General features: G+C 50.1%; 9 protein-coding genes across 9 annotated transcripts; 2 read left to right on the top strand and 7 right to left on the bottom strand.

Moving 5' to 3' along the window:
* Positions 1-2,062: 2,062 nt before the first annotated feature.
* Positions 2,063-3,847, bottom strand: BO87DRAFT_448849 (cytochrome P450; the record flags this gene model as incomplete). The annotated part of the gene is made up of 4 exons (XM_025628312.1): positions 2,063-2,759; positions 2,825-3,122; positions 3,173-3,582; positions 3,630-3,847. The coding sequence occupies 4 exons, from the start codon at positions 3,845-3,847 to the stop codon at positions 2,123-2,125; spliced, it is 1,563 nt and encodes a 520-aa protein (XP_025474863.1). The 3' UTR covers positions 2,063-2,122.
* A 719-nt stretch (positions 3,848-4,566) lies between these two features.
* Positions 4,567-5,417, bottom strand: BO87DRAFT_380707 (uncharacterized protein). Its single transcript, XM_025624356.1, has 2 exons — positions 5,158-5,417; positions 4,567-5,065 (listed from the first exon to the last, which is right to left on the bottom strand). The coding sequence occupies exons 1-2, from the start codon at positions 5,363-5,365 to the stop codon at positions 5,061-5,063; spliced, it is 213 nt and encodes a 70-aa protein (XP_025474862.1). The 5' UTR covers positions 5,366-5,417; the 3' UTR covers positions 4,567-5,060.
* A 670-nt stretch (positions 5,418-6,087) lies between these two features.
* BO87DRAFT_410630 (uncharacterized protein) lies at positions 6,088-7,369 on the bottom strand (the record flags this gene model as incomplete). Its single annotated transcript, XM_025626351.1, has 5 exons — positions 7,244-7,369; positions 6,889-7,191; positions 6,728-6,857; positions 6,403-6,545; positions 6,088-6,372 (listed from the first exon to the last, which is right to left on the bottom strand). The coding sequence occupies exons 1-5, from the start codon at positions 7,289-7,291 to the stop codon at positions 6,088-6,090; spliced, it is 909 nt and encodes a 302-aa protein (XP_025474861.1). The 5' UTR covers positions 7,292-7,369.
* A 924-nt stretch (positions 7,370-8,293) lies between these two features.
* On the top strand, positions 8,294-9,911 carry BO87DRAFT_380706 (cytochrome P450). Its single transcript, XM_025624355.1, has 2 exons — positions 8,294-8,743; positions 8,802-9,911. Exons 1-2 carry the CDS (start codon positions 8,325-8,327, stop codon positions 9,832-9,834), a joined length of 1,452 nt encoding a protein of 483 aa, XP_025474860.1. The 5' UTR covers positions 8,294-8,324; the 3' UTR covers positions 9,835-9,911.
* A 973-nt stretch (positions 9,912-10,884) lies between these two features.
* BO87DRAFT_448823 (Ribonuclease/ribotoxin) lies at positions 10,885-11,621 on the bottom strand (the record flags this gene model as incomplete). The annotated part of the gene is made up of 2 exons (XM_025628311.1): positions 11,254-11,621; positions 10,885-11,177 (listed from the first exon to the last, which is right to left on the bottom strand). Exons 1-2 carry the CDS (start codon positions 11,549-11,551, stop codon positions 10,885-10,887), a joined length of 591 nt encoding a protein of 196 aa, XP_025474859.1. The 5' UTR covers positions 11,552-11,621.
* Positions 11,622-13,091: 1,470 nt separating this feature from the next.
* Positions 13,092-13,888, bottom strand: BO87DRAFT_194399 (uncharacterized protein). Its single transcript, XM_025618499.1, has 2 exons — positions 13,481-13,888; positions 13,092-13,379 (listed from the first exon to the last, which is right to left on the bottom strand). Exons 1-2 carry the CDS (start codon positions 13,800-13,802, stop codon positions 13,117-13,119), a joined length of 585 nt encoding a protein of 194 aa, XP_025474858.1. The 5' UTR covers positions 13,803-13,888; the 3' UTR covers positions 13,092-13,116.
* A 415-nt stretch (positions 13,889-14,303) lies between these two features.
* On the top strand, positions 14,304-15,455 carry BO87DRAFT_345021 (DUF3632 domain-containing protein). Its single transcript, XM_025620849.1, has 2 exons — positions 14,304-14,879; positions 14,926-15,455. The coding sequence occupies exons 1-2, from the start codon at positions 14,480-14,482 to the stop codon at positions 15,360-15,362; spliced, it is 837 nt and encodes a 278-aa protein (XP_025474857.1). The 5' UTR covers positions 14,304-14,479; the 3' UTR covers positions 15,363-15,455.
* Positions 15,456-16,022: 567 nt separating this feature from the next.
* Positions 16,023-23,905, bottom strand: BO87DRAFT_448822 (putative polyketide synthase; the record flags this gene model as incomplete). The annotated part of the gene is made up of 3 exons (XM_025628310.1): positions 16,023-16,106; positions 16,174-23,160; positions 23,213-23,905. The coding sequence occupies 3 exons, from the start codon at positions 23,903-23,905 to the stop codon at positions 16,023-16,025; spliced, it is 7,764 nt and encodes a 2,587-aa protein (XP_025474856.1).
* A 690-nt stretch (positions 23,906-24,595) lies between these two features.
* BO87DRAFT_369306 (fungal specific transcription factor domain-containing protein) lies at positions 24,596-26,844 on the bottom strand (the record flags this gene model as incomplete). The annotated part of the gene is made up of 5 exons (XM_025621967.1): positions 24,596-25,039; positions 25,092-25,712; positions 25,762-26,293; positions 26,339-26,594; positions 26,646-26,844. The coding sequence occupies 5 exons, from the start codon at positions 26,842-26,844 to the stop codon at positions 24,872-24,874; spliced, it is 1,776 nt and encodes a 591-aa protein (XP_025474855.1). The 3' UTR covers positions 24,596-24,871.
* Between the last annotated feature and the right edge of the window lie 1,119 nt (positions 26,845-27,963).

Below are 27,963 nucleotides of genomic sequence, written 5' to 3'. Positions count from 1 at the left end.
TAATGGTGACGGTTCCTAGATATAAATTAATTTCTAAGTACTTGATAATTACTTAAGAAATTACCTGGGTTGAGTATTCCTCTTCCGTAGAACTAAGTTCAATAACTTCATGAAAATCCATGTCTAGGAAGTACTTGGCAGGTACTTATAAAGTACTTGGTAAGTGCTTGAAATAAAGTGTGTAATGAACTTGGAGAAATATAAGAGGAAGTTGAATTTCAATAATAAAAAACAGTAATTTATAGGGTCGTGTGGAACGTTCCTGCTTACATAAAGGGCTTGGCATCACGTGCCGCGGGAACGTTCCACGTGTACGCAAGAAAAAGTTCATGTGAACTGTGTTCACAAACTGGGTCACTGTGGGGAAAAAACCGGTCAATTTGTCAGCATGAGCATCACAGCCATCTGGTTAGTCAATCGTTGAAGCCCTGAATAACTTCAACCACGTGGTGTTATCTTAGAACTGGTTAATTCCAGTTGAAGAGATATTCTAATTCATTAGTGGATGAATTGAAAGATCACATTTTGAATCAAGCATGCGGAATTGTACTGTATGAGTAAGGCAATCGATTTCTTAGCCTTGGATTGTTTGGCGCAGCCAATCAGCTGAGTGTCGGTCGCAGAGAGATAGCTCCCGCGTAATTCCTTCCACGTCACACACGGAGTATGTAAGTGAAGAGCATTTTGCTAACCAAATTCAAGTTCGCTTGTGAGGCTTGGAGATGGCTGTTGGAGCAAGTGTATGATGCCGCTGGTTGGCTTCGCATGCCGTCCCGGTCGGTGAAATACCCGCATGCACTAACAGTCACGGGTGCGTCTTGACAGACGGCGCTCATCAAGACGGCTTCCTTATCCCTGTCCACAGGAAATTATGACTCTAGCGTCACAAAAGAGCCCCTTTTTCTGTCCTGAACGCGACATCAGTTCGCTAAGCATCGGTGTTTCCCGGAGTCATGACTTGGAGCTCGTGGCTCGCACGGACATCTCATGTCTATCACCCGTTCCCTGTGAACGCGGATAGATCCATCTGGGGGCGCAACGTCAATCACCGGCGTCGGAGACTCCTTCCCGCGCTTCAAACCGTCTTAGTGCTTAGCTAGAGTTAATGCTCCATGTTATAACATCCACAAGGTAAGCGCAAGGCTGATGCCAATATCTTACAATACAGGCTGTACTTATTCCTTGCACTGGCCTGGGCATTGACTAACCCTAGAAACGGCCACTTAGCGCCCTGCGTTGGCATCTATTCCCTGCTAGTTACACTCTTAGGCACCCTTAGTTACACAAACTAAATATTCGCCAGTGATACAAACGGCTTTTCCAATGCCTATCATAATCATTCCTTAATCCTACTCTCCTTTGTCTTTCCCCTATCAGTCTTTGTCTTTCTTCCCCCTTCCCCACCCTGAGCTTTGGACCCCCAACGCAATGCCCAAGCTTCCCATTATTGGGTTGCAATGGCGAATAGGGGGAAGAGCGGCGAGCTTGTCAGCATGGCAGCTTCTAAGCTTTCTGATCAGGTAACTGATTTTGGCTTAACTCAATTTGACGTATCGCAAGATGCCATCGAGCCGATAGAACTGGAGCAACACAACCCCCTGTCCCCCCGTGGTATCGGAACGTCGATCAGCTAAAGCTGATTGATGAGTCACCGTCGCACTATATAGTAGCGCGGCGCCTGTAGTTTATATCTAGATATAGTGATAAGGTTAAGTACTGAGAGCATGAGTGCTTTAGTATGGGACATGCTATCAACGTAGTGTTAGGCTTCCATCTAACTAATTATAGCCCTGCCTACACATCTTATCATTCAAGTTTCATCATCCTCAGCCACAGGGAGCCTTTATATATTACAAATGTTGCTATTCTTGAAGAAGCGGATATCCCTAGACATAGATTGTAGGCAAATGGACTTACATGGATCGTCAGAAACCTAGCTAAGATCATTGAGAAACAAAGGTTAGAATTGTGAGGGGCAATCCGCCAGCCTTCCCAATGGAGAAATAAGAAAACAAAGTGATAACACTGACGGAGAAGACGAGCCAGCAATAGGAAGAGAACGATGGAATCCAAAGAGAAACAAAAGAATAGCAATTTTAAAAATGGTCGACAATAATCGTAGTTACCTCCTTCGAATGCGAACCGGCACCTTTCCAACCGGGCCAGCGGTCCCGAACCCAAAAGTACGCATGCTCATCCGCATATTCGTCTCGTCAGCCAACACTTCACAATCATACATCGTCGTCATTAACGCCACCCCAAGAATAATCATTGTTTTGGCAAAGTACCTCCCGGGACAGATATGAAAACCACCCCCATAGGGCATCCACGCGCCCTTAGCCATGTCGGTCGAGAATACTAGTGTACAGCCATCATCCGCATACTTCAACCACCTACCCACCCAGAACTCCTCCACAGGATGATCGGCACTCGGACCCGTGCACCAGATACCGGGATCCATATGGCCCACCATGGGAGTGGTGAGAATCCAATTCTTGTTGGGTATGTGCCATCCATCTACGTTCAGATTGCCACGGGACTGGTACCAGACAAAAAAGCCATTGATTCGGAGGCGAAGACTCTCGGCATAGATGGCCTGCAAGACTGGATGGTGTAGGAGACGATCGATGTCGAATTTAACGTCTGAATCCGGGATCAAACAGGCGCGAGCCTCGGCCCGAACGAGTTCAAGTAGTTCTTGGTCTTTGAATGCTTCCAGACAGGCCCAGAAGGAAGTGTTGACCCCATTGATGCTCATTCTAGACCATTTTCAGCCAGCTTAATAAGTAGAGCATCGGAAAATACGAAATTAGCCTTGACGTACCCCCAGATCACAGCCAGATCATGAATGGCAATAATATTAGCATCAAACCTATCAATCTGCTGAAAAGCATCGATGCGGTCGCGCCAGTACTGAGAGGCCCAAAATGGGTCATCGCCCTCTGATGTGCCTGCTGTGGGATCAGAACGTTCTCGTGCCCACGCATTCCAGTCCTTTAGGGCGGCAAGCGCTGCGTCCCGTGCGGCATAAACCTGTGGTGCCAGGAACCGCGGCATTCCAATGAGCATCTTCCAAAAGTTGTCGTGAAGAGTAAATAGATTGATGGCAAAGTCTGGGTGCTCTTGCATCAAGTACATCCCGCACAGCGAGTCCATGAATGAGGCAGTCAACCGTGATTAATCAACTGGACAAAATCGTCCCATTTGACCCAATCACTACCGATTGGAAGGGACTGCAAGCGATCTGTCAGGACAGATTGAAACCTCTTGACTAAAGGTGCGAAGCCTGGCCCAACCAGTAAGCGATGGTTAGTACGTTGAACCACATATTCAATCCAGTTCTGCGGCTCAACATTGCTTTCTGGATACGGTTTGGGTAACCCGCCGGAGTTATCCTGGGCATAGATCCATGACGCGCTTGCTGGAAGGCCAAACACGCGGCGAAGGAGGATAGCATGTATGGGGAATAGAGAAAGGCTGCGTTTGTTGACGATAGATCTGATAGTTTCCGCGCCTTGGAAGATGTAGAAGGTTTGCGTGAAGACCCGTGCGCGAACGGGTTGGGAATTCCATAAGAGATTCCTAGGCAACATAAGCCACAGTTGCCTTTGCATGTGAGGTAGCCATACTTTGCTGAGAGAATAAAGTCTCGAGGGCTCCACATCATCGTGAATGGCAGCATTCCTAGTAGCGGTATCAGGGACGGCACCAAGGGGGGAATCTTTAGGCCTCGTTTGACTTGAGGCTGACTATGTAGCGCGTGTATGCCCAACAAATAATTCACCAGACAAAATCCGATAGCGGCAATAGTGATGAGATATGTGATGTATACTTCTGTAAGGTCCATGATGAAAACGGCAGAAGGTCGCAGATATTCGGGACGATGAATAATGATTAAGTGTGGATTGTAATGTTCAATGATTGGAATGATCTTGAAATTTCATCATAACGAGAGCCCCCGAACGGTCTTCAATTGACTACTTGTATACTATAGACAGATGTACAAAATACATAGCCATCCTGGGCGTGCGTAAAAGGGTCTCAAGGGAGAATACGACAGTTTCCCAGCTATGTGAAAGAGTGTAATCTTTATCCTTACTTGGACTGAATCAGAATATATTCAGTTGTCCCTGTACCGGAAACCAAGCGATGGGTACCGTAGCATCAGCGGGGGTTTCATATTGCAAAGCTCCAAATGACGTTCCTATTGAAAGGATCATTAGAGGATTACCAGGCAGCGATCCCGTCCCGATCGCCAGGTCGTACCTTGAACAATAGAGCGATAACCTACTGCACTGTGATCTGTTGTTACTTGGCTATTAGTGACCAGTTGGTTGTGGGTACAAGCAACGCTTAAACCTAATCGGTGCTGTAGGTTACAGTCAAAGCCTCCTAAGCTTGCTTATAGTGACTAGTGCTAATATGTATTGTAGAACAATGGTGACAGGTTCATGAATCAGGGCTGTTTAGGAGTGCACGATGGCGAGATTTGAGAGGAAGTTTTTCCATTACACCCGTTAACCCAGCAGCGTCCCCAGGTAGGATGATTGAAGTCACTACATGGTTGCTGTCGCTAGTGCTGGTGTTGACGTTATATTTCCCGGTAGACAGGGTACGCATGCTTTTTCCTATTGTAGTGACTGATTGGGTACCCATGTGAGCCGTGAACCGTTATCCTTGAGTTAGTGAACATGGCAGTTCGATTTGCAGGAAGAGCAGGCCCGGTGCTACACCACTCCTGCCACTAGTGCTTATTGATGTTATACTTTCCTGCTTGACTGGGTATGTATTACTTCCCCTGTCATGGAGACTGCTCTAGGTGCCCTTGTAAGTTGTACATGAATTATCCTTGTCCTAGGGGGCGTATCCATAGCAGGTTTTGTTTCCTTGTGTAACCTAGCCACACTGCCTTGTGTACCGTCTATTCCACTCCGTCTGTTACTTTGTCGGGCAAAAGTATGTTTCCAACGACAAACCACCCCCTCTCTGTCTAAGATCGCGCACTTGGAGATACATGCATGTCGCACAGATGCCTGTAATATTTCCGGGTGAACTGTTCATCAGCCTCCCCAGCGTCAGCAGTGACTTATGCTGCGTGCAACGAGGCGGAGTGGATGGCAGATGGATCTTTGGATAGATGTATCGGCAGTAACTGACCTACAGAGTGTCTTATCGACATTGCTACCAACTGAACCAAGAATATGACGCAATAGCCAACGGTGAAGGGAACTGAGAGTAGGAAGCAGAAAACGACGGCCTGGCGTGACACGTAAGGAGGGGCAGCAGCGGAGGCGGCGAATAGGAGAAGGGAGAGGCAAAGGCAGCTCAAAGCAGCAATTATTTCGTGCTTCGTGAGGTATGCCATTGCATGATGGGTCCGAGTAAAAGCATACCAGGTGCAGTGAAGATAAACTAAATGCTGCTGAAATTGCCAGTCAACCTGTGGGAATCATGGGGTCTCTTTAACTTGGCTTCTTAGAGCTCGAGTTATCGCCCCCTGCCAGTCGTTTTCAGCTGTGGAGTCGGCTGGCCACTCCACTACCAGCCAGTGGGGGCTTATCGAAATCAAGTGAAATGTGGGGCATCTCCATGGTGTAAAAATTAAATAGCCTTGTCTAGCGGCGCGCGCCGAGCAGACGCGGCGTCATGATCATGATGCCGCCCAGGGAAGGGATCGACCAAGCCGAGCGGGGTTGACAGGAACGACAGAGTGAGCCGCGAGCCAGGTTACCGTCACTGATCCCTTAGTGCTCTGAACTTCCCCAACCGCAACAGGACTCTTTCCCATGGAACACATACACCACATGGCTATTTCTCATGCATTCAGAATGCAACAGATTACTTACGGCAGCACCAGCTGTAGCATCTGATGGAATTTTTCCATGTGAATTAGATGAAAGATCCAAAATTGCTCAGAAATGTAAGGGCTTAATTTGGCTAAGTGCATGGCTTCCCGGGTTGACAACCGATATTCGTTGCTATTGAAAAGCGTACTGAGAGCTTTCCAGGTATTCCTCATGCTTCACATGCGCTGATATGGCATCTCACAAAGAATTAGTCCGGAGTGGCATACCATGCGGTGCTGGTTCAATGAGTCGAGTTCGCCTCAACATCCCCAAGTGCTCCGGCCTGCTGGACGCCAACTTCTCGTGTGCTAGAGCGACTGGCTAGAACTTCCAGCTCAGAACCGTAGTCATGTAACCAAGTGCTTGACATAGAGTCTGGCTGGCGATGTTTGTGAGATGAAAAGGACTCCCGGAGGAACCTTTTGACTGAGAAGGGGGGAGGCCTGTGTGATCGATTCTGCGCTACAAAGAATGAGCGAAATGATACTGCCGCGACTAGGAATACCCCGACTTCAGCACTCAGAAACTGTCAGTATGTTTCCCAAATGGCGTCGACTATATCGTGGTAGAGAAGTCCGGAAACTCTGACTATCGATAGTGCGATCATGACAACTGTAAGGCAGAGCGACATTGTCAGAACGATCCTTTGGGTCCATCGGACCCGGATCTTCCAGATTATGTTGACGGGGATTGCCAGAACTAACATATGTTAGCTTTGAAAGTTGTGGATATTCTGCCAAACTAACTCAGAAAGTCTCCCACGGTATCCAGCGCCATAAGGCTTGTGGATTCTGTCACGACCTTACCCTTCTTGGACCCAACTGAACAAGTAACTGTCTCCAATAAGCACCAAATCCAGTCCATAATGAAATCATGCTTACATTGCCTGATGTCGTAGAAATAGGGGCAACTAAGAAAAAAGATCAAGGAGCCGTAAATTAGAACGGCACATGTGTAAATAGTTATCGCCCCCCAGTAGATCTGCCAGGCTCTGATTCGATCGATAAGCTTCTTGAAGAAAAAAAGGAAAGCTGAGTTTGACGGCTCCGAAAGCACACCAAGAGACTGTCAGGCAAACTGAATTCCACACATGGTACGCATTTCCCACTCCGATAATATCAGCCGGAATAGCGATGTCTTTCATTCCAAGTTCCATTGCTATGAGGAGATACATTGGGTCTATCACCTTGCGATACATGATGATGATACTGGCCAGCAGGAAGCAAAGGGCCAGCACAAGCAGCCAGTCATCCACGGAGAGTCGCTGCCGGTGCACGCGGAACCGAATGAAGAGTCGCATAAGCACTCCCAAGACTGCCGGGGCTAGGAGGATCGAGATGGAAATCTGGACTAGGAGTTAGGTGTGCATTGGAAGCACATGAACCGAAGAGACCCACGATGAAAGAATCCCGAGGGATCCGTCCCGCATAGTCTTGCGGCCGCATTCTTTCTGATGCTTGTACACTCAGAGGTAATAGTCAGGAGGACTGTGTTAGGTCAACAGATGTGTCTCGCAGGCGCTTTAAAGGGCAGCTTCGAGAATTGATTTGAAAGAGGAATGGTTTTCGACAACCCTGCCAGGGCAACCTCTGTGATCAGCCGACCCCCATAGTAATTGCATCAAGGGGGCAATGGTTTGGAACTGTTTCTTGAGTTTCACTTTTGTTTACGCTTCAGCTCCTACCATACTGGAGACGTGATACCCAGGGCTGGGGTAACCAGACGGTACGACTTAAAGATTCGTTGACTGCGGGATGATCCTTGCGGACAAAGTCGACCCCGCGCAATAAAGCAGATGGTGAATCGCATCAATCCGGCTTGGGGTATTCCTGGGAAGACACATTTCCTGTGGCGGCAGGTTGTAGTCACATGTATAGAGTATACTACATTCCCCGGTGTCATGTTGGGGAACCAGCCTTGGTTGCGCAAGGCTGATACCGCTAAGTACCGTAAGTTCCTTACCATACGGGCTGTGCCTCTCCCCTGCAACTGTAACTTTTCTGTGAAGCCCTAGAACTGCCACTAAAACACACACCCCGGTTAGTGGTACTTTACTAGCCAGTGAACCGGCCGGCTTCTATTTAATTTCTCATCCCCTGATCTGCTCATTCTTTAATATCCCGCGCCCCCCCAATTTGTTTTCTATCCTCCGGCACTCTCTTGCTTTTATCTGCCATCTTTTTTACCCCTTCCCGCAGCCTAAGCTTTGCGCCCCAATGCAAGGTTCTAACTTCCAACGGGAAGGCCTCGGCGCCCGTATCGCCATCACATTGGCGGTGGTTGGCCTCACCACAGTCTTCTACAAGATGGTGAAGACCCGACTGTACATGTATCGTCTCAAAAAACAAGGAATGGTATGTGAACACCTCTTGATTCATGGTCTTGACTAACAGTCTATAGCCAATGCCTCCCTGGGACCCTATCTTCGGACATCTGCGAATTATGCCCGGTCTTGCCAAGAAGTGTCCCAGTGATGCCATGCAATCTCAGTCGTTCGCTATCCTCTCAATGGAGTACCCAGGACTGCAAAACGGCTTCTATATTGATGTTTGGCCATTCATGTATCCAATGTTTGTTTGCACCACTCCGCCACTCGCCGTGCAGGCCTGTCAAACCTACAATCTGACGAAGCCAACCGGCCTCCTGGCAGGATTTATCAACCCAATGGCGGGTGGAGATAATTTCTTCACGACCAATGGTGCAGTGTGGAAGCGTGATCGCGATCTGTTCAACCACACTTTTAGCATGGCAGCCGTGCTAGGGCATGTAGACTACATCCTAGAGGAAGCAGAGATCTATGTTGAAATTCTTCGAGAGCATGCCAAGAAGGGCGATACATTCTCCATGGACGATCTTGCTTGTAACTATATGATGGATGTAGTCGGCAATGTTGCACTGTAAGAATAACCCGATCGTAAACATGTCCGGCGAATACAGCCACTGACAAACTACCAGGAACACTCGCTTCAACTACCAAACCGGCCACAACCCCATCGCCGCCGCAATGCGCAGCACCATTGAGCTCGAATGCGGTCGAGAAGGAGAGAACAACCCCTTGCGACGCTGGAACATTCACCGGCTGTACCGTCAATGGCGGAACAGCCAGATCATGAACCACCACATCGGCCTGGAACTCGAAAAGCGCTATCAGGAATACTTGCAACAAGCTCAAAAAACCACAACCCGTGGTAAATCCATCATGGATATCGTGATCGCCGAATACATGAAGAACCGACCCGCAAGCCAAACCCAGATCTCAACCCTAGACCCCGAATTCAAATCCTGGGCCATCATCCAAATTCGTCTCTTCCTCTTCGTCGGACACGACTCAACCGCCGTGACTATTATCTACTGCCTCTACCTCCTCTCCAAATACCCCGACACCCTCGGCACGATCCGCCAGGAACACGAACAAATATTCGGCCCCGATACCACGACCGTCGCAACACAGATCAGGGAACACCCCGAAAAGATCAACCAATTGTCCTACACCACCGCCGTCATCAAGGAAGCACTCCGTCTCTTCCCCCCAGCGAACGGCATCCGATGGGGTCGTCCGGGCATTTCCCTTACCGACACCCACAGCACCGATGGACGGACCTTCCCTGTAGATGACTGCCCCGTCTGGATCGTGCATACCGCTATCCAACGGAACCCAGGGTACTGGCCCCATGCGCACGAGTTCGTACCCAATCGCTGGCTCGTTGAGCCGGGGCATGAGCTCTATCCGCCTACTGGTGGATGGCGGCCCTTTGAGCGTGGTGCACGAGACTGTGTGGGGCAGAACATGGCTATGTTGGCTATTAAAATTACTCTGGCTATGTTGGTGCGGGAGTTTGATTTTGATAGTCAGTATGAGGAGTGGGATCGTAAGAACCCGGCGGCTGGCGCGGTGCGGACTATGTTTGGAGAGAGGGCATATATGGTTGCCAAGGGCGCGGCGCATCCGGCTCAAGGGTATCCGTGTAAGGTGAGGTTGGCTGTGTAAGTGGTATGATTGTTTGACATGATATGTACATTATAGGTGATTAAGATTGTGTCTGTAGACGAATCATTTGGTTGAAGGGTTTCTATTGTAGCATGAGTTTAAGTAGATGTTAGAGCAGGGTGTAGAATTGCCGACTATCCTGTATTAAGATTATAATAAGCTGTGTAGAAAGGCGCCATGCACTCTTCATCTGACTGGAGTGGGTAAAGAAAGATAACAGAAGACCTGATTCAAATACATGACTCCATTGTAGGCTTTGTTAAAAACCGACTAATATTGGGTTTGTTGCATGTGATTGAGCTGAGTTGCACGCACAATGAACTACCGGCATTGATCTTCCTCCACCAGAAAAGTCCCAACTAAAAAAGCATCTATGCTAGAAACTGCTTTAGCAATTATTTGTTTTCGAATCTTCCTCCTTTTGGCCACTTTCATCTCCCGCAAAGAACCAGTTAACCCCACCCGTATACAATTAATGATCGCTTGTTGCGTACCAATGACTATATATCCCGGAGCGACAATCGCATTCACTGCCACGCCTGTATTGACACCAGCATGTCTCCTATGGAGAGCAACCATTTATTCCATTGTGAGGACAAAGTCTTGCGGACACACAGCGTTAGGGGCAGCCGTGCCGAAGTTCTCCGAAGGTCCTTTCTTTTGTCCATCGTTTGCTCGAGGAGATGATCTTGTATCTCCAACAGACGTCGAAGATACCGAACATGAAGATCCAGGCAAAAGTGAAACCTATTAAATGGAACTCGGGATGGTTCAAGATGCCCAACATTGGTTTAGTCTCGTGTATTGTGATTGTCTAATCCTTCGTAGCAGAACTAACTTACATGAGATGTTATATCTTCCAGAAATACTTCAACTAGCAATAAAGGTTCAATACTATACATATAATACAGGTATCGCCCTAGAGATCCGCAAACCCAACCTTCTTTCCCTCTGGCACTTGGAGTACCCTCTCCCCCAGTGTGCTCGCCTTTCGCGCAGGCAGTCCTATATGAGAACGTATTGCTGTCATGAGCGCTACAAGCGACGGCTCTAGTGTGAACCGGTCTTGGTACTGGGCTTCTTGCTAGACTTCTTTCTGGAGTTGCTGCCAGAGCTGTTGCCAGAGGAGTTGCCAGAGCTGTTGCCACTATTATTTGTAGTAGCATCCACAGTAGCAGTGGTAGTGGCTCTGGTAGTAGTCGTCGTAGTAGTTGTGGTAGCAGGACTGTCCTCAATATTACTGCATTTCTTGAAACCATTGCTTAGACCCGGAATATGATACACCGACCCGACATAGTCGTCATTCGCTTTCAAGATAACCCGGTACTTTCCCGGTGCGCCACCTTCCTCAGATGTATTAGCACAATCCCATACATTGGAACGAAGAGTTCAAGAAAAAGCAATATTAGGGCAGCTTACCCGTATATGTACCACCCGAGACCAACGGATACTCTTTCATATTTTTAGCATTAAAGAGGCCTTCGTGGTTTGCATAGGAAGATGGATATCTCCCACCACCGCCATTCTTGGACTGGTTGATGGCGTTTTTGATATCATTTATGGTGAACCTCTTCCCATCGCAGTCAACATCTTTGATTGATTTGCGGGCGCGGGTAACAAGAGTATTAGGCTCATCGGCCGTTGGGTTGGCGATGGGGCTAGCGACTGCAGTGAGAGCCAGGGCTAGAAAAAGGGTGGGCTTGAGACTGAAAAGCATCTTGAATTATGTTCTTAACTGGAAACAAAATGTCTGAGTTGGAAAGAGTGTGTTGACGGAGATTTGTCCAAATGAGAGACTGGTATTGAAAGTAGGAGAGAATTGTTGAGTGAGTGACTTGATTGCGAGATGAAAATTCGGAACGGTGGTGCAAAGAGCCAGTCTTTATACCCTTCTCTGTCATTGTATCTCGCCATATACTACTATGACTTAGGAGGTTGAGCCCTCAAAAACGGTTTTCAGCCCCAAGGAATGTCTCAGTTGTCTATAGAGTATACAACCTCGCTTAGCTATGTATATCCGCATGGTGGGGGTTAGAAGGGGGCCAAAAAGAGATTAGACAGCTGCCAACTGGACCGAACCGAAGATCGTCTCTGCTAGTAGAATCCCGGTGCACTGAGATCCATCTACGAAATGGGGGCCGGGCGATCTTTGACGCTGCAGCTTACGGGCCAACGGTACCACCCGCACACGTTAGGACCCCTTTACTATGAAAATCGCCTATCGATTGCGGGGGTTTGATCCTATATAATGTGGGGTTGTCTCACAGTTCGCATTCTTAATATAGGAAACAAATGTTTCATTTCCCTTCCAGGAGCGCAAAGGTGGTCAGTTGGAAGCAGTGGACTGGTCAGTTTCTCAGTGCTAACCGCTTTCCACGCAGCCCCAACGCCCTTCATTTTGAATCGATCATGTCGTGTCCTGATCCTTCTTTCTTTCCACCCCCAGAATCTACCCCTCATCATGGAAGACTTCGCTGAAGAATATCTTGCACGACCGGAATATCAAACTAATACTGTATTGATTCAGGATCCTGATAGACTATGTTCAAGGATGGGATGTATGTGGTTGCCAAGGGCACAGCACATCCAGCTCAGGAATGTCTGTGTAAGATAATAGAGAACTTGTGATATATATGATTCTGTAGTAGATTTGTCAGAAATGGAGTATTTTCCATTCTGAAAGAATATTAAAAAACCTAAATTATGATTGTAATATTTAACGAGGATATACCTAAACTAAACAGAGTAGATAAAATAGAAAATGTACCTGTACTATAGCTATCCTAGCTAATACATCACTATGAATCTGCCTCTTGCTTGGCCATGCTAACGCCTTGCCTGCTATGAATTTATGCAATCATGTGAAGAGATTAAATATGATTACTCACTCACTGTACGATATTAGGTATCGCATGAGTTTTAGAATTAATTGTACAGTATTCAAATAGTCAGATATAAATATATACAATCTGGGGCTATCGATATAATGTAAGAAACTTAGATTCCTCGAAATATTACCACCACCATTGATTCAATGAAACAAGTGTCTCTATTTGATCTTCTCTTCCATCACTGAGACAGTGGATGTAAGTCTATGTGGAAAGAACTGCATCAGGGCTATTATACAACTGATCAATCATACAAAACTAGAGTACAGGACCCATGACTATGTCAGCTCCGCTATTCCCACCTTCCTACCATCCTCTGTTGGAACATCTTCCTCGATGGTCTAACGGTCGTGACTTTCACGTGCCCCTTCGTAGGCAGTGAAGCAGAATCACTTTAGTGGCTACCAGTCTTCTTACCTGACTTGCTGCCAGACTTGTTGCCCGTCTTGTGACTCGTGTTACCACTGCTAGCCTTGGTAGTAGCAGTGGTGGTAGCCTTAGCAGCAGTAGTGGTGGTAGTAGTTGTTGTGGTAGGAGTGTCCTCAAGATCTTTGCACTTTTTGAAACCGCCACCTGCGATGTGATATAGTGATCCCTGGTAGGTGTACTTTTCGTTCATGATAACGCGGTAGCTACCCGGTTCTCCGGCAGTCTTCTCTGTTACATTATCAATCTTGTTAGTGCGTGCTCGCCTACTCTAATACGCGCCAGTGGAAAGCAAGAAAGTGCAAGACAGAAGCAGAAATGGGGTGACTTACTTCCGCTGTAGGTTCCTGAGACCAATGGAAACTCATACAGGGTGCTGGTGGAGCCAAAAATGCCCTCGCCATTGCCGTAAACCGCTGGATACTTGCCATAGGCCCTGGCGTTTGTCTCCCTTCCTTTTTCGACCACCTTGGATTGTTCAATGGCATTATGAATGTCTGCTTTAGTGAACCTCACTCCGTTGCAATCGACGTCTTTCCTAGTGGCGCGGGCGACCAGGGTGTTGGCATCATCGACCGTCGGGTTAGCGATTGGGCTGGCAATTGCAGTGAGGGCTAAGGCCAAAAGAATGGTGGGCTTGATGGTGAAAAACATAGTGATAGAGTGAATGTGTTCAGTTGGGGGGTTGCTTGAAGGAAAGACTTGAAATCAAAGTATGAAAGGGATTGTTAAGTGAGTGACTGAGCTGATGACGGGATGAGAACAGGAACAATGTTGCGAAAGGGCAGACTTTATACCCTGCTGCATGCTTTGGATCATACCATGAGCTATAGAAGCCAAAAACGTTGAAGCTCCAAGAGCGTCTTCTCGGCCCCCAAGAAGTGTCTCAGAAGTCTATATGGTATACGAAGTCGCTTAGCTATTTATACTCCCGTAATGGGGGCCATATTGATGCCATACAGTATAGGACTGCTACCAGCTAAACTAGAATGAGAGGCCGACATTCGGGTAACGGTGAATCTGGATCTCCTTACCAAAGTGGGGGCCGGGCCATCTTGGAGGCTGCAACGGCATCTCCCGCACATGTTAGGACCCTTTAATATGAAAATTACCCGCCAGATTCAGGGACCTGATCCTTTGCAAAGTGGGGGACCCCACAAATCTGATTTGTGTGACTAACATAGAAGGCTGAACTCGATCTCGTTTTCGAAATGGTTGGCTGATCAATTCATTAGTGCTGACCGCTTTCCAACAGACCCCACGCCCATTATTTAAAGCACTCCAAGCGCGTCTTCCACCTTGTTTTCCTCCAGAACCTCAAAGCCACCATCATGGAAGAGGCTATCAGGGCAGAGCTCGGCGAAGACCTCGTTGTACGACCAGAATTCCGAGTCATTAATGATTTGCTTCAGAATCCCGATATTTCACCCACTGAGGCAGTCCAACGGCTTCTTCGGGTACGCGAGAACCTACACCATGGACAAGAACCCCCATCTGAAATTGATGGCAACCACACATGGTTCACCATGCTCCTGCTCGTAGAGATCATAAATCTCACACCACCTGCAAAACAGCGCAAGCTCGTTGAATTTATTGCTGAGCTTCAACGTGTTGACCTTACCGATCCTGCTACCGGCCAGTCGCCCACGGCGATCGAGTTGAAACTATGGACGGAGCTTCCATACCTCGAACTATACTTGGCTGATATGTATGGATTCAGATTCAAGGCTGGTACGTCTATTTCCCTCATCAATCAACCCGTGATTAACTCTATCAGAATATGCTCGGCAGGTCGATGAGGATCCCCAGACGGAGTATCCTCCAAGCAAGCTTCAGGAGTGGGAGAACCGGAATGCTTTTATGGCGCAGCTTACTGCGATGGCAAATCATCTCCGCCACCCCATGGATGTATCTCTGTATGCTCTGTACTCGTGCCGATCGGCATTTGAGGAAGGGCCGCTGATAGAGGAGGCGGTGCGCACTGCATGTATCTGGTATATCCATGCGGGCCAGCGTGTGTGGGAGAATTGTCAAATCGGACGGGAATATGGAGATGATGATGATCCGCCTCCACGCCGGCGCTTTAGTATGGAAAAATGGCGCATTTGGAAAGACGGACTGAAGGCGGCACAACTGGAGTTTTCCAGGGAAAGTACGCAGGGGATGATACGGAAGGCGTTGGAAGAGATTGAGAAAGCGGAGCGGGAAGAGTGAGGATCCGGAGAAGGTGATGGAAGAAGGAATTCACTGGATATTAGCTCGGTAATGAATCAAGGCACATCACGCCCTAAATATTGAATGTGCAGGAATTTTGATTCAGCTTATTTTATCTTGCAACCTGCCAGAAGCTCCAGTGATGTAGGTATCAGCTGCGTGCGATGCATCTGTAACTCGATCAGGGCGCATATCAACACCACGGTACAGTCATGGCATGAAAGCTTTCGAGTAATCAATAGTACAACTTGCAGACGGAGACAAGGACACAACTTGGGTATCCTTATATCAGAGACATTTGCGGAAGTGTAGGAATTCAGGGAAAAAAAACTATGAAGGAGAAAGGTGCGTAGGAATTTGTGAAGCTGAAGGCGAAGCAGGGTTAGCGAGTAAGTTGCACAGTAACAGCCAGACCCATGGTGTGCCCCACAAAGGGACCCAGAAAAGACTTCATCGAAGGCCGTACAAAAGGGAATCTCGATGGTCTTATCATGTGGAATTTTATGATACATATCACTGACTTTCGGATTGAGTATACCGCTCAGGGTTGCCAGGAAGGTGAACCGGAAGACTTTCACGAAGCCTCAGGCAGACTGTTCGGTCCCAGGCTACTGTACTGAAATAGGCAGGATCTCTGCCGATCATCATGTTCAGCCTTGCCTAAAGCGGAAACGGAAGGTGTGACAGGAGCCCAACACAGCAAAACAACACGACATGCAAACCGTCTGTGAAGAACGCAAGTCTCTAAGCATCATACCTTCTATCAATGCAGAAACCCTGTTCGCCTCCATTTTTGAATGTACTGTCGCACCACCCCCTCGCTCACAGGGCCCAGTGCTTGTAGCGAAGGTGACCTTTCGCGTGCACGCGAAGTGTCCAGCAACAGTCCCCCGCACGACATGCGCTCAAAGTTATCCCTCAGCCAATCCGTCATCACACTGGCAGGATTGTCTTCTCGCATTCCGGGGAAATCTTTGACTCGTTGGATCCATTCGGGAAATGGAATTATGTTGTCCGGTGGAATGTTCAACTCTGGCGCCAGAAAGGTTATCATATCAAACCAGGACTGACGCGCCGCATTATCAATGTGATATACTGAGTGTGGATTCTCTGTAAAGAGTAGGTCTAATAAAGTGGCTGCAACAGCATCTACCGGTGTCCAGGATAGCACTCCATCCAATGAAGGGAGGATCTTCAATGTTTGGGCGGATTTAAGGAGAGCCGGAAAGTGCTCTGCAGCATTCCAGTACCCATTTGTCGACGCTCCTGCTATTTGTCCGGGCCTCACTACCATTGCGTTGAATCGGTGAGGGTGTTGACACAAGGTCCTATGGAGAATTTGCTCGCAGACAAACTTGGCTTCCGCGTAGCCGTTAGTCAATGCCCAGTCGATCGTGCTGTGGCCTTCCATGACAGTTGCCTCTCCAGTCAATAATGGCCTATGACCGACTGTTCCGATAGATGATATAAATTGGAATCCAATGCGGTCGTCGGGCAAACGAAGAGAAGATATTTCAGACGCTAAATCAACCAAGCTTCTCATCATCCGAAACTGCGATTCGAAGGCCGCTACGCTCTTTGCTCCATTCATGGGCCAAGCGTTGTGGATAATATGCGTTATAACTCTCTTCAATGTGTCATACTGCTCAGTTGGAAGTGCTGAGAGTGACTCTCCATCTTCCACAGCATAAACTCTCACTTTGCCCCACTCGTCTGCAGTCAAAGATATATCGCGATCGGCCAGAGCTCGTCTTTGCCGCTGCATGGGTAGCTCCACACCCCCTCTGTTGATGCAGAAAATGCGCTCAACTTCCTTCAACCGAGCCAGGTGTGCCACCAGATGACTACCCAGGCTGCCAGTGGCTCCAGTGAGTAGCACGCTTATAGGGCCTTGAATAGTCTCTGCACCAGGTACAGGCACTGTGAAACCTTCAATAGCGAGCGAAATATATTCCTCAGTAATTTGTCTACGAGTGGCAGAGTCAATCCCCGCGAGAAGATCCATTCCTTTTAGTTTCGGGCCCAGAGGCAGACGTGCGCTTTGATTTCCCGCGCATGTAGCGAAAATGATGCGTTGAACGCTCACTTCTGGTGAATAGCCATCTGTCCAGTCGACATGGCCGTACCCAACGGCATGCAAATCTGTCTCCCAGCGTTGCTCGCTGGTAATGGCATGAGTGCGGCCGTCATTAAACACCCACCAACCGCGAAAGAGTCCGAATACTATGTCAATGGCAAATTGGGGTCGGGTCATCTCCAGCATCATGACCACTCCGTCGGGCCGTAATGCTTCTCGCATATGACTAGTAGAGACTTGCAGGTTTGATGTCGCATGCACAGCATTGCTTGCGATAATGATGTGCTGAGTCCCAGCCAGATCATCGGCTGGCGCCTTCTCTATATCATGCACTCTATATTTTACAAATGAGTAGTCTTTGAACCGCCGACGGCCTTGAGCCAGGAAAGCAGGCGATATATCGCTAAACGTATACTCAACGGCAATTCCAAGTTTAGCGAGACCTGGAAGCAGCCACTTGGTACCACCCCCAGTACCGGCACCCATCTCAAGGATCCTCAGTGGTCCTCTTGAGTTTTTGTCAAGTTTACTCGCCAGACGCTGGATAAAATTCAACATTTGCTTGTACCCGGTGACATTGTGAGACTCATCGCCGTACATCCAGGAAACAAGTTCTTGTCCCTCTTTGGTTCCGAAGATAAGCTGAAGGCCGTCCTGGTCACCGCGCAGGACAGAAGCCAGCTTGCTCCCTGTGTAGAAGGCAAGCTTGCTAGCACCTGCGAATTCAGGATAGCTATGGTTAATATCTTCTAGAATAGTGGCACTGGGCTTGTCAGTCCATGCGACTCCTGTGCGGATCGCGACCGTCTCTTCCATGTCGACAAGGCGGGCTTCTTCTAGCCGTCGGTATAAGTAGTCGACCAACTCCTGATGCTGGGGGTCATGGGGGATGCGGTCAAGACGTGCTCCTGGCTGCGCAATGCGGACGTACGAGCCTAGAGCCTCGAACGCCTCTAGCGTGAGGGTGACGCAGAGCTGCATTTGGAGAGGGTTGAAGCTATGGACGCGCCCACTGCAGTAATTCTCCGATAGGAACTGATCGGTCAAGGCTTTGGTTTCACCAAAAGCCTTTAGGACAATGTCTTCAGGTAAATGAAGTTCTGGGGGGTCTGTGCTGGCGCTGGTGTTTGTTTCTGAAGACACATCGACCGAATCGGTATCTTGGCCACCCTTGTCGGATGTAGTGTTGCTGTCAATGCTCTCTCCCTTGTTATTGATGTCTAGTCTCATCGCTTTCTGCACTGCAACGACAAGCTCGCGGAATGTCTCTGCCTCCATCAAGGCCATGGCTGGCAGGGTACAGTTGAAGGCTTCCTCCAACTCCCGCGCCATTTCCATCGCCATCAAAGAATCTACGCCTGCATCTGCTATGTTATCTTCGTCGCGGATTTCACTGGGGTCTACGGCGCAGAAGTCAGCCACGACCGATTTGATGCGTGTGGGCAGGTCTGCAGTCTTGTGTTTCTGATTTCTATCTGCCGGTGGTTCTCGATCCTTCTCATCTGAAGCTAACGCAGAGGTCGCCACAGATGTAACGGGGTTGACCTGGGAATCGCCCAAGTTCAACCTGGCAAGGATCTTGCAGAACATCGCTTTGGGCACACGCGAGTATTTCATGCCGATGAAGATCTCCACCAATCGACCACTGCAGGGTTCAAAAACAAAGATATCGCTGGTATAAAAACCATCCGATCGCTCATGTGTTGCTAAAACATCCCAGGTTTCCGGTCGCGGTGTCTCCGGGTCCGCGTACATCGGCGTGCGCATCCAGCCCTCCATACCACTGGCGATATAGATGTCCGATGGTGACCGGTCCGTCATGCAATTCACCCAGAACCCCCCAATCTGGCTGAAGGAGTCGCAGAGGAATGTGTCGGCCCAAGTCTCGGCTGAATAATTCTTGACAATGCGCCCGGCTGATTCGTTTCCCTTACCTACTAGCTTGGTCACCCCGCGATATTTCTCAGAATAGTCAACGACTTCAGAGAAGTATCGGTAGATATTGCGGCCTTGCAGCACATCATCTACACTTGGGTCGTTGAGAAGTTCCTGACAGCGTCGATAATTTATCAGGCGACCGTAGCGAGCAAACTCGGCAGAAAGCTCGGCGTCGTCGGGATCAAACATTTTGATCTGGGCGACGCAATGCTCCAGTTGAGAGCGACCACCTTTCTGGCTACCTTCGCTGATATATTTCATATCCCAGATGAATTTTTCCTTGCTCTGGTGGTGCAGCAGGATATAGACGTCTCGGCTGTCAAGCCCAAGTGGTGCATCGCTTGTTACATTCCGGACTTGTGGAATCTTCCCTCGCCCTTCTGGCAGGCTCCGCAGTGCTTCTACAACGTTGTCCAGCATATGCGACGCTGGAGCAAGAGGAGCCGTCTGCGCGCCTATATGACCAGATAATGCTTCTTTGTACTTGCAGTGGGTGGTGTTGACGCGAAACTTGGCGATCAGCTGAGCTTTGTCTTGGTAGCCAAGAAACTCCAGTGTCTGGTCACTTTGAGAATTGAATTGTTGATGGCTGACAACCGGCAATGGCTTATTATCCATCCAATGTCGACTCTTCTCGAACTGATATGGTGGCAATAATACCATGCCGTAATCCAGGGTTTGGGTGAAGTGGTGCGCCCAGTACGTGGTGGGCACGCCCTCCTTCCAAAGGCCTATCGTGGCGTCCGTCAAGTCGCGGACACCGTTATGCCCCGTGATATTGACAGCTTGGAATCTATGATTTGCGCTAGAGGCTTCCAATGCGCGGCTGACCATTAGCGTAATGGTCGATCCGGAACCCGCTTCTAGCCAGATACAAGAGGGGTGCTTCGCAGCCAGACGCTCAACAGCATGGCTGAAGTACACAGGATGGCGTAGATGGTCGCCCACTATACATTTAGGTGGCAAACCGGATACTGCATGCTCTGTCGCGCGTTCTAGGTGGATGTTCGGCTCGCTGAGCGTCAAGTCTTGCGTCATATTGTGCAGATCAGACATCAGCGGCTCAACTAATGTGCTATGGAAGGCATTTGTGACATCTAGTCGCTTCCACCAGAGACACGAGAACGTGTGGTGCGCTGTGAGAGTCTGCTGGACTACGTTCATTGCTACTGTGGGACCAGCGAGTGTGAAGCTACGAGGGCCATTAAAGCAAGCAATGCCTACAGGGTCTACGCTGGTGGGTGTTGCCTTCGCAGACTCGCTCAGAAGACTGTCGATAGCTACCCGGTCGCCTTCCACCGCAATCATCCCGCCGGGATCGGTGCCCCAGTTGTCCCGGATGAGACGAGCACGGCGGGCGATTAACGTCAATGCATCCTCAAAAGATAAAACGCCAGATACGCACATGGCTGTGAGCTCGCCGAAGCTGTGGCCGACAACGGCAGAAACGGGAACACCGCAGTCCATCCAAGAGCGCGCGCACGCGTACTGCAGTGAGAAGAGCTGTGTTTGCAGGTTGACGTGGTCTGCGATTGGAGTGCGCTCGAAGATACCGGGATACAGGCTGGGATAGTCGGATAGCCGAAGTAGACGGTCGCATTCGTCGAGATGGCCGCGAAACACGCGCATGGTATCGTAAACGGTGCGTTCTAGGCCCACGAAGGTGGACACTTGGCCTCCGAAGCAGAGCACGACGGGGGATACATGCTTTTTCGGGCGGATGAACTGTGTGTCCTGCCCGTCGGCTACAGATGCCAGCTTTGCATCAAGGTCATGTATCGAGGAGCAACTGAAGACAAGCTGGCAGTCCAACGTCGGATTTGACTGTCGACAGGCGCTGAAGGAGATATTAGCTAGGGAGGAAGCATGCCGTGAAGAGAGGGCTTTTTCCTGCAGGAACTGACGCATTCGTCTCGCGTAGTCCCTTACTCTGTTCTCATCCAACCCGCACAACCTAAATGGCAGAGCAAGACCCTGTGCATGAACAGCGCCAATTTGCTTCGCAAAGACGGGAGCCTGCGTAACCACAACAGAGGCATTCGACCCACAGGCCCCATAGTTATTAATCAACGCGACGCGATACTCCGCCTCCCAACTTTCCAACGCGGTTGGAATTTGAATCATTCCATCAGCCTTGATATGCGGGTTCAACTTCTCAAAGCCAGGCTGCGGGGGGATCTTCCCCTCATGAATCATCAGCAGCACCTTTACCAGCGCCACCATCCCCGACACACCTTCCGTATGCCCTACCAACCCCTTCACCGACCCCAACGACAGCATTCCCTTCCTACTCAAAGTCCCAGCCACCACCTCACTGACACTGGCATACTCCGCTGGATCCCCTGCCTGCGTGCCCGTCCCATGCGCTTCCACAACCGACACATGTCGTGGATGAATCCTTGCTCGTCTCGTAACCTTCCTAAACAACCCTGCCAACGATCCCGTATGCGGCACCACGACAGGAGTACAACTATCATTTTGCTCAACAGCTGTACCAGCAATAGTTCCCAGAATATGATCCCCATCTCTGACCGCATCGAACATCCTCTTGATGAAGATCGCCGCGACCCCTTCGCCGCGGCAGTACCCGTCCGCCCTGGCGTCGAATGGTTTGCATGGCCCTGTGGGAGAGAGAAACGACGCGCCGTTCAGGTTGTCAAATCCCAGCGGACTAGTGATGCAGTTCGCTCCGCCGACTAAGGCTGCCTTACAGTCGCCGTTCATGATGGCTCGACACGCGTGGTGTAACGCGACTGTTGATCCAGAGCACGCTGTATCGATACATAGAGCTGGTCCACGCCAGCCGAAATAGTGATTTAGTTTTCCGGCGATGAAGCTCCTCAGCAGGCCTGTGGCGGCGTAGGCGCTGGCTGGGTGACAGTTGACGTTGTGTTCGTAGTCGACGGTGCAACAAGACACGTAACATCCTATCTCTTTAGTGATATTCATCTTGTGAGAAAAGTATCCCGCTTGTTCCAGTGCCTGGTACGCCACCTGAAGAAGCAGCCTCTGCTGGGGATCTTGGGCCATCACCTCGCGGGGTACCTTCTTGAAGAACTTATGATCGAAGGCTTCGATGTCGGCAATGAAATTCCCCAACCAGGGCCGAGTCGTGGCATCTGGCCGCCACGGCGTCTCGTAATCTTTGTATCGCTCCGGAGGGAGTTTCCTGTGCTGGGACTTGCCAGCGCAGAGCAACTGCCAGAACTCGTCGAGGTCGTCTGCGCCCGCGACCCGAACTGCCATTCCGACTACTGCGATATCGTCGTCATATATGCGAGGAGGGTGGAGATGGGAGATGATACGGGGGTAGATGTCGAGCTGAAGGTCGTCGAAGTGGATGATACGGTCGCGTAGATTGCGCTGGAAAGAAGGGGGGATGCAGCGCTCGTGGCCAAATTCTATTACGATCGCGTTGGTGTGTTGTAGATGGGAGTGGTATATCGATGAGAATGTCTGGTACCACATGCACTGCTGGGAAAGGACGGACTGTAGAACAAGGCGGTGCAGGGGACCGGAATGTATAGGCTCGCCGGTGATGTTAGTCCATGTTTGATGCTTAATCTGGGATGCATCAGGGAACTGCAGCGTAGGATGTGCATCGCAGAGGGCGTAGAGTGCATCGAGGGTATCACGGTGTCCGGACCAGTGATACCGGCCGTTAAAATCGACATGGGATGCCGACAGCCCAGCGTCGCGCAAGGCTTGTAGTAGGGAAGAGAGACTACTCCTCGGAGCCATAATCGTGCTACGATTATTATCATATCGAACGGTGACGTACGCCTACCAAGTCAGTATATTCCCAACACGCCCCCCTAAATCCGAACAAACCTACCTCAGGAAACTCCCCAAGCACCCCCTCTACCTCCCCTTCACTCCCCACAACAGTAACAGACGTAAACCTCCTCTCCGCCTCCATCGCATCCCCCATAACCCCCAGCAACATGGCCAACCTAACCCCAACCGCCCTCCAAACCTTCAACCCATCTAGCCCCTTCCCTCCAGCCACGGTGGCAGCCGCCACAGCAGCGCTCAAAAACCCAATACAAAAGCCCACAATCTCCACCCCTACCACACCCTCATCCTCCTTACCCCAATCCCGAAGTCTCAAAAACTCCCCTAACTCCACCAAATGCCCCACCATAAACAACGGCGCATGCAACACATACGGCAGGGGGAACCACTCCTCTTTAATCTGCACATTGGGACTTAGGACCCAGCGACGGAGTTCGCGGAGCTGGGTCTCTGCGTGTGGAAGGCGTTGTCGGAGACAAGGGATGTAGCTGTTAAAATGGTGGATATAATCTGGAAGTGAGGCGAACGCATCCAGCACCCAGTGATTCTCTGGGTGGGAGTGGATGGTGTCTCGGAGGAGGTGGAATTGGGTGGGTGTAAAGGTGGGAGATTGGCAGCCGAAGAGAAGGATTCTTCTTTTTCCTTTGGATTGTTGGATTTGGGTGAGGAGGGTCGTATGTTGGGGATGCTGTTGTTGCTGTTGTTGGGCTGGTGGAGGAGGATTGGTGGGCATGGTGATGTTGATGTTGATTGATGGCCTTATTTTGGAGAGTCGGTCAATAGTCAACCAACCCGTTATCCCGTTAACCGGTTATTCAGTTGGGTAGAGAAGCCACCCAAGCACTCGTATTCGTGACCAAGCCTAACTTAGCATTTGCTAGTTTGTACTCTAAGAGCCAATAAAGAGTTCACAAGGCTGGGTTATATTGAGACAGCTCGTATATCGTTGGATATGACAGACGCATTTGCTTTTTTATGCTAGTCTTGGCTCAACGTCGGCCGGAGTTAGTTAACCGGGTTATCTCTTCGGGCAAGCGTAAGCATAACCGTATCAGCGAAATGGGCTAGGTAATAAGATTAGTTAGGAAAGGGGTGAACAGTACGGCAAATACGATATTAGGGTGAATTTGGTCGGTTGTACGAGTAACCACGACGGGGCTTTTGCTTTAATGAGCGGTCAGAAGGGGAGGGGATATATTCTGGGCAGAGGATTGGATTGGATGGCGGGGAAAAGGATGGCGGAGTTATTGAGGGACGGAGTTTCCATAGTGGTTAGTGAGGGTGGTTATGGACACGGTGTAGAATAGGGGTTAGGTGGTCGATGGGTTGGAAGTAGTTTAAATAATGGGATTGTAAATTATATTATCTTCTTATTTGACTCGAGAAAGTAGGTTTTTTGTTCGTCTACTTTCTCTTTCTGCTTCCTCTCGCTTTCTTCTGCTTCCCCGCCATGAACCAGCACGGATGATACCATTAGCAAATGGTATAGTAATTAACCTTCTGTCAAAGTTCGCAGATGACATATCGCAACTGCTTCGCAAAACCCAATCAATGTCCAAAGAATGAAACCCGAGTACTCCCCGCTTATCCGGTCCGACCAGTCGACTACACCGAACGCTACCGTACCATACCCTAACCCCTTGAAAAGAATGACAATATCAAACTGAAACAGAACAACAAAATAAATCAACGATAGATGTTATTGAACCGACAATGGCGGACTCTGCATGGGATTTTTCACCCTATCCAGATCATGCAGGCTCTCGACCAGTTCATGCATCATCATCTCGAACGACGGATCGAGGTACCCGTGCGACGAGAAGAAATCGGTGCACATCATCAGAGGGATCGGCGTAAGGGGATGCACCTAAGGTCATTAGTTCCTTGCTCGGCATGTAAAGTTGGGGAAAGGGAATTACCTTAAAATACCCCAGTTGCCCCTGCATCTTCACCAACCCCACTACTTCATGCGCCGCCAGGACACACACCCGCTCAAACTCGATAATCCCCAGCAAGTGATCCCCGGATTTCCAGGTAATGCTCTCGAGGACACTGTGCAGGAACAGCACCATGCTTTGGGCCACGATGCGGGCGAACATCAGCATGGGATCGACATGCGGGTAGCTGGACAAAGTGGCAATGCGGTAGGTGAGCAGTTCGTGTAGATAGTTGTGTCGCGTCCAGAAGTTGTCCGAGGGGATGTGAGTAAAGTTGGGCGGGTGGATTTGCTCGACGGCTACGGTTTGGCGGTGGGTGAGAGCGCGGCCAACAATGGTGGCGATGAGGATGAGTTCGGTGAAGGAGGAGAGCGGATCCGGGAGGCCGAGGGTCGGAGTGGCAGTCGGAGTAGGTGGTGGAGGATGAGGGAGAAGAATTTGAGAGTGGGAGGATCGACCAAAGACAGTGGGAGAGGGCATTGTGGTTGCAGTGGGAATAGGAGAAGTAGGGGCAGAAGGAGACATGACATCGGACAGGTAGGACGTCAGGGTAGGCTGTCCAGCTTGGAAGTCTTCTTCCGGGCAAGGGAGGCGTGTAGTGATCTGTATCGTTAAGAGGTGTTCGTAATCACGAATAGAAGAGGGCACTCACCAACTGTTCATTCAAGGTGAACGGCAACCCGTTGTGAAAACTGATAAACCGGTCCAGGCTGTAGGCCATCCAGAACGTCCGACGCTGCTCCTCCAAACCGATCCAGTCCACCAGCACCGTCTCATGCTCGCGCGCCATCGTGACTGGACTATTCGGATCATCCAGCTCATACAGTCGCATCCCCAGGACCAACCGGCAACATCTCCCCGTACTCATCCATGCCTGCAGCGGCGATTGCTGCATGTACTCGTAGATGCATACGAGAATCCAAGCCTGTGCTGGCTCGATCCCGGGCGCCGTATCCGTAGGGGGTCCTTGAAGGTCCAGCGAGTCGAGCATCCGGCGCGTCTCTGCATACAACCGGTCGCGGAGAGACTGAAATTGGGCCGACATACTGGCCGCCAGCGTCCACATGGCATACTGAAGGCAGGTCTGCGCTTCCGTCTTCTTGGGCTGCTTCGCCCATGTGTGGTAGCGCCAGCGTTGCAAAATAGGGGCGAAGGGGTGCACCCGATCAAAGTAGAGTTGGTCCCTGCACCAGTTAGTGGACATTCCAAATAATCCAAGAGAAGCGTACAGATCGGCTCGCATCAAGTCAGACACGAGGCTGGAAGGCCGGTTCGGAGATTCGGGCGATCGCGGAGATCGCGTCCCAGTCCGGCGGTCATCGCTGGACTGATCGGGCATCGTGCCTGAGATCGGATCGGGCAGCGGAGGCAGGTCTCGTAGCGGATCTTCTTCACTGTCACAGTCAATGACCGTCCCGTCAAAGAGACTGGCCATCTGGTGGTTGATTTCGGGGTGTTGGTCGGCCAGACATCGTTCCAGTGCGGCTGAGACGATTAGTCTCTGTCTTTGGGACGTGTGTTCGAAGCACTACCCACCAATTCGTGTGCGAAGGGTCCGTAATTGTCCCTTGCGGGGACCCCGGGGTAGCCTCGTGGTATTAATCTTGCACTCGATTCCCGTCTCGAAGCAGACCTGACACTGGGGACGTCGTCGGTCACAGCGAACCTTGCGACGACGACATTCCTCACAAGCGGATCCCGGTCGCTGGCGGGAAATAGTAGGAGTCGAGACCATCCTAGCGTTGGTGGTCGAAGGGGGTGAAAAGACAAACAGACAAGAATCTCTCAGTTCGCAGAGGGATTGGGGCTGGGGTGGAAGTGTGGCCTAGCACTTATAGCCTGTAGGAGTCGAGGCTGCAGCGGCAACACACCAGTAAAAATGAGAGGAACAGCCAGGAGCAGCAGCAGCAGCTTATGTGATGAACAGGCGCCGCCGTGATAAGATCCAACGAAGAGGATCGACCCGCGATAGCGTGCTGAGAGGGGGGGATGGAGACTAGAAGGTTGGCAGGCGGCAAAAGACCCAGTGCAGGAAAGGCAGTAATGGAACCACCGTGGCTTGCTCTGCTTTTGTCTATTAAGCTCATAGGCACGGTCAGAGGCCCGCCATGGAGGGGATCTGCTGTACGATCGTGTGATACTAAGTGCTAGGCCTGCAGCTGCAGCAACCTGCAGTGCAGCAAGCAGCTCGCTTCCAACAATAGGCCAACCAAGAAAGCAATAAACAGACCCTGACGTCTGGTCTGGTTGTCAGTTGGACGGGTTCCTACCGTGAGCAAGGCACAGCAGCTTCTTGCCGGGTGACAGGAAGTTGACGACAGAAGTTGGCAGCGGATTCTGCTGTCCCTCAAAATATTGTCTCTACGAGTAATTGTCTTGCCAATTTGGGAGTGAATAATCATCCTATTTCCCGGGGGATCCACGATAAACTGGAGCCACCGACATCATGCTATCAGTGGGAACAGACCTCCAAGGTGATCTCCGACCACAAGGCTTCTGGATGGGTAATCAGCCAGCCACAGGGACCACTGCACACGAGCTGCTCTAGTGGATTCACAGACTGCACGAGGTGCAGAAGTACCGGGCCCACCATTGTTCAGGGCCAGACCCACCGGTGGTGCAGGAGAGATGCTGATTGCAGGGAAGGACAGAGTAGCAGAGCGGATGCAGTGAGAAAGCAGGAGAATAGTAGCCAACCTGCTGTCCACCACATCGGAGAGAAGAGAGGAAGGAGCAAAGAAACCACTCAGTGATTCGTGTGTCAGAATGGCAGCTGCAGTTCATTCAAAGTCTGTGAGGGACCGTCCGCCCTGAAGAAATGGCGAGTTGTGCGACCCACGGAAAATAAGGACAG

The sequence above is a fragment of the Aspergillus neoniger genome, assembly GCF_003184625.1.
Source record: "Aspergillus neoniger CBS 115656 unplaced genomic scaffold BO87scaffold_50, whole genome shotgun sequence".
NCBI lineage: Eukaryota > Fungi > Ascomycota > Eurotiomycetes > Eurotiales > Aspergillaceae > Aspergillus > Aspergillus neoniger.
Note: the sequence above shows the minus strand (reverse complement) of the source record. Positions and strands in the feature narration are given on the sequence as shown.

Coding starts and splice junctions, on each gene's coding strand:
- BO87DRAFT_380706 (XM_025624355.1), top strand. CDS start 8,325: ATGCAATCTCAGTCGTTCGCTATCCTCTCAATGGAGTACCCAGGACTG. Junction 8,744..8,801: donor GTAGTCGGCAATGTTGCACT/GTAAGAATAACC, acceptor ACAAACTACCAG/GAACACTCGCTTCAACTACC.
- BO87DRAFT_380707 (XM_025624356.1), bottom strand. CDS start 5,365: ATGGCATACCTCACGAAGCACGAAATAATTGCTGCTTTGAGCTGCCTT.
- BO87DRAFT_345021 (XM_025620849.1), top strand. CDS start 14,480: ATGGAAGAGGCTATCAGGGCAGAGCTCGGCGAAGACCTCGTTGTACGA. Junction 14,880..14,925: donor TGGATTCAGATTCAAGGCTG/GTACGTCTATTT, acceptor TAACTCTATCAG/AATATGCTCGGCAGGTCGAT.
- BO87DRAFT_194399 (XM_025618499.1), bottom strand. CDS start 13,802: ATGTTTTTCACCATCAAGCCCACCATTCTTTTGGCCTTAGCCCTCACT. Junction 13,380..13,480: donor CTCAGGAACCTACAGCGGAA/GTAAGTCACCCC, acceptor ATAATGTAACAG/AGAAGACTGCCGGAGAACCG.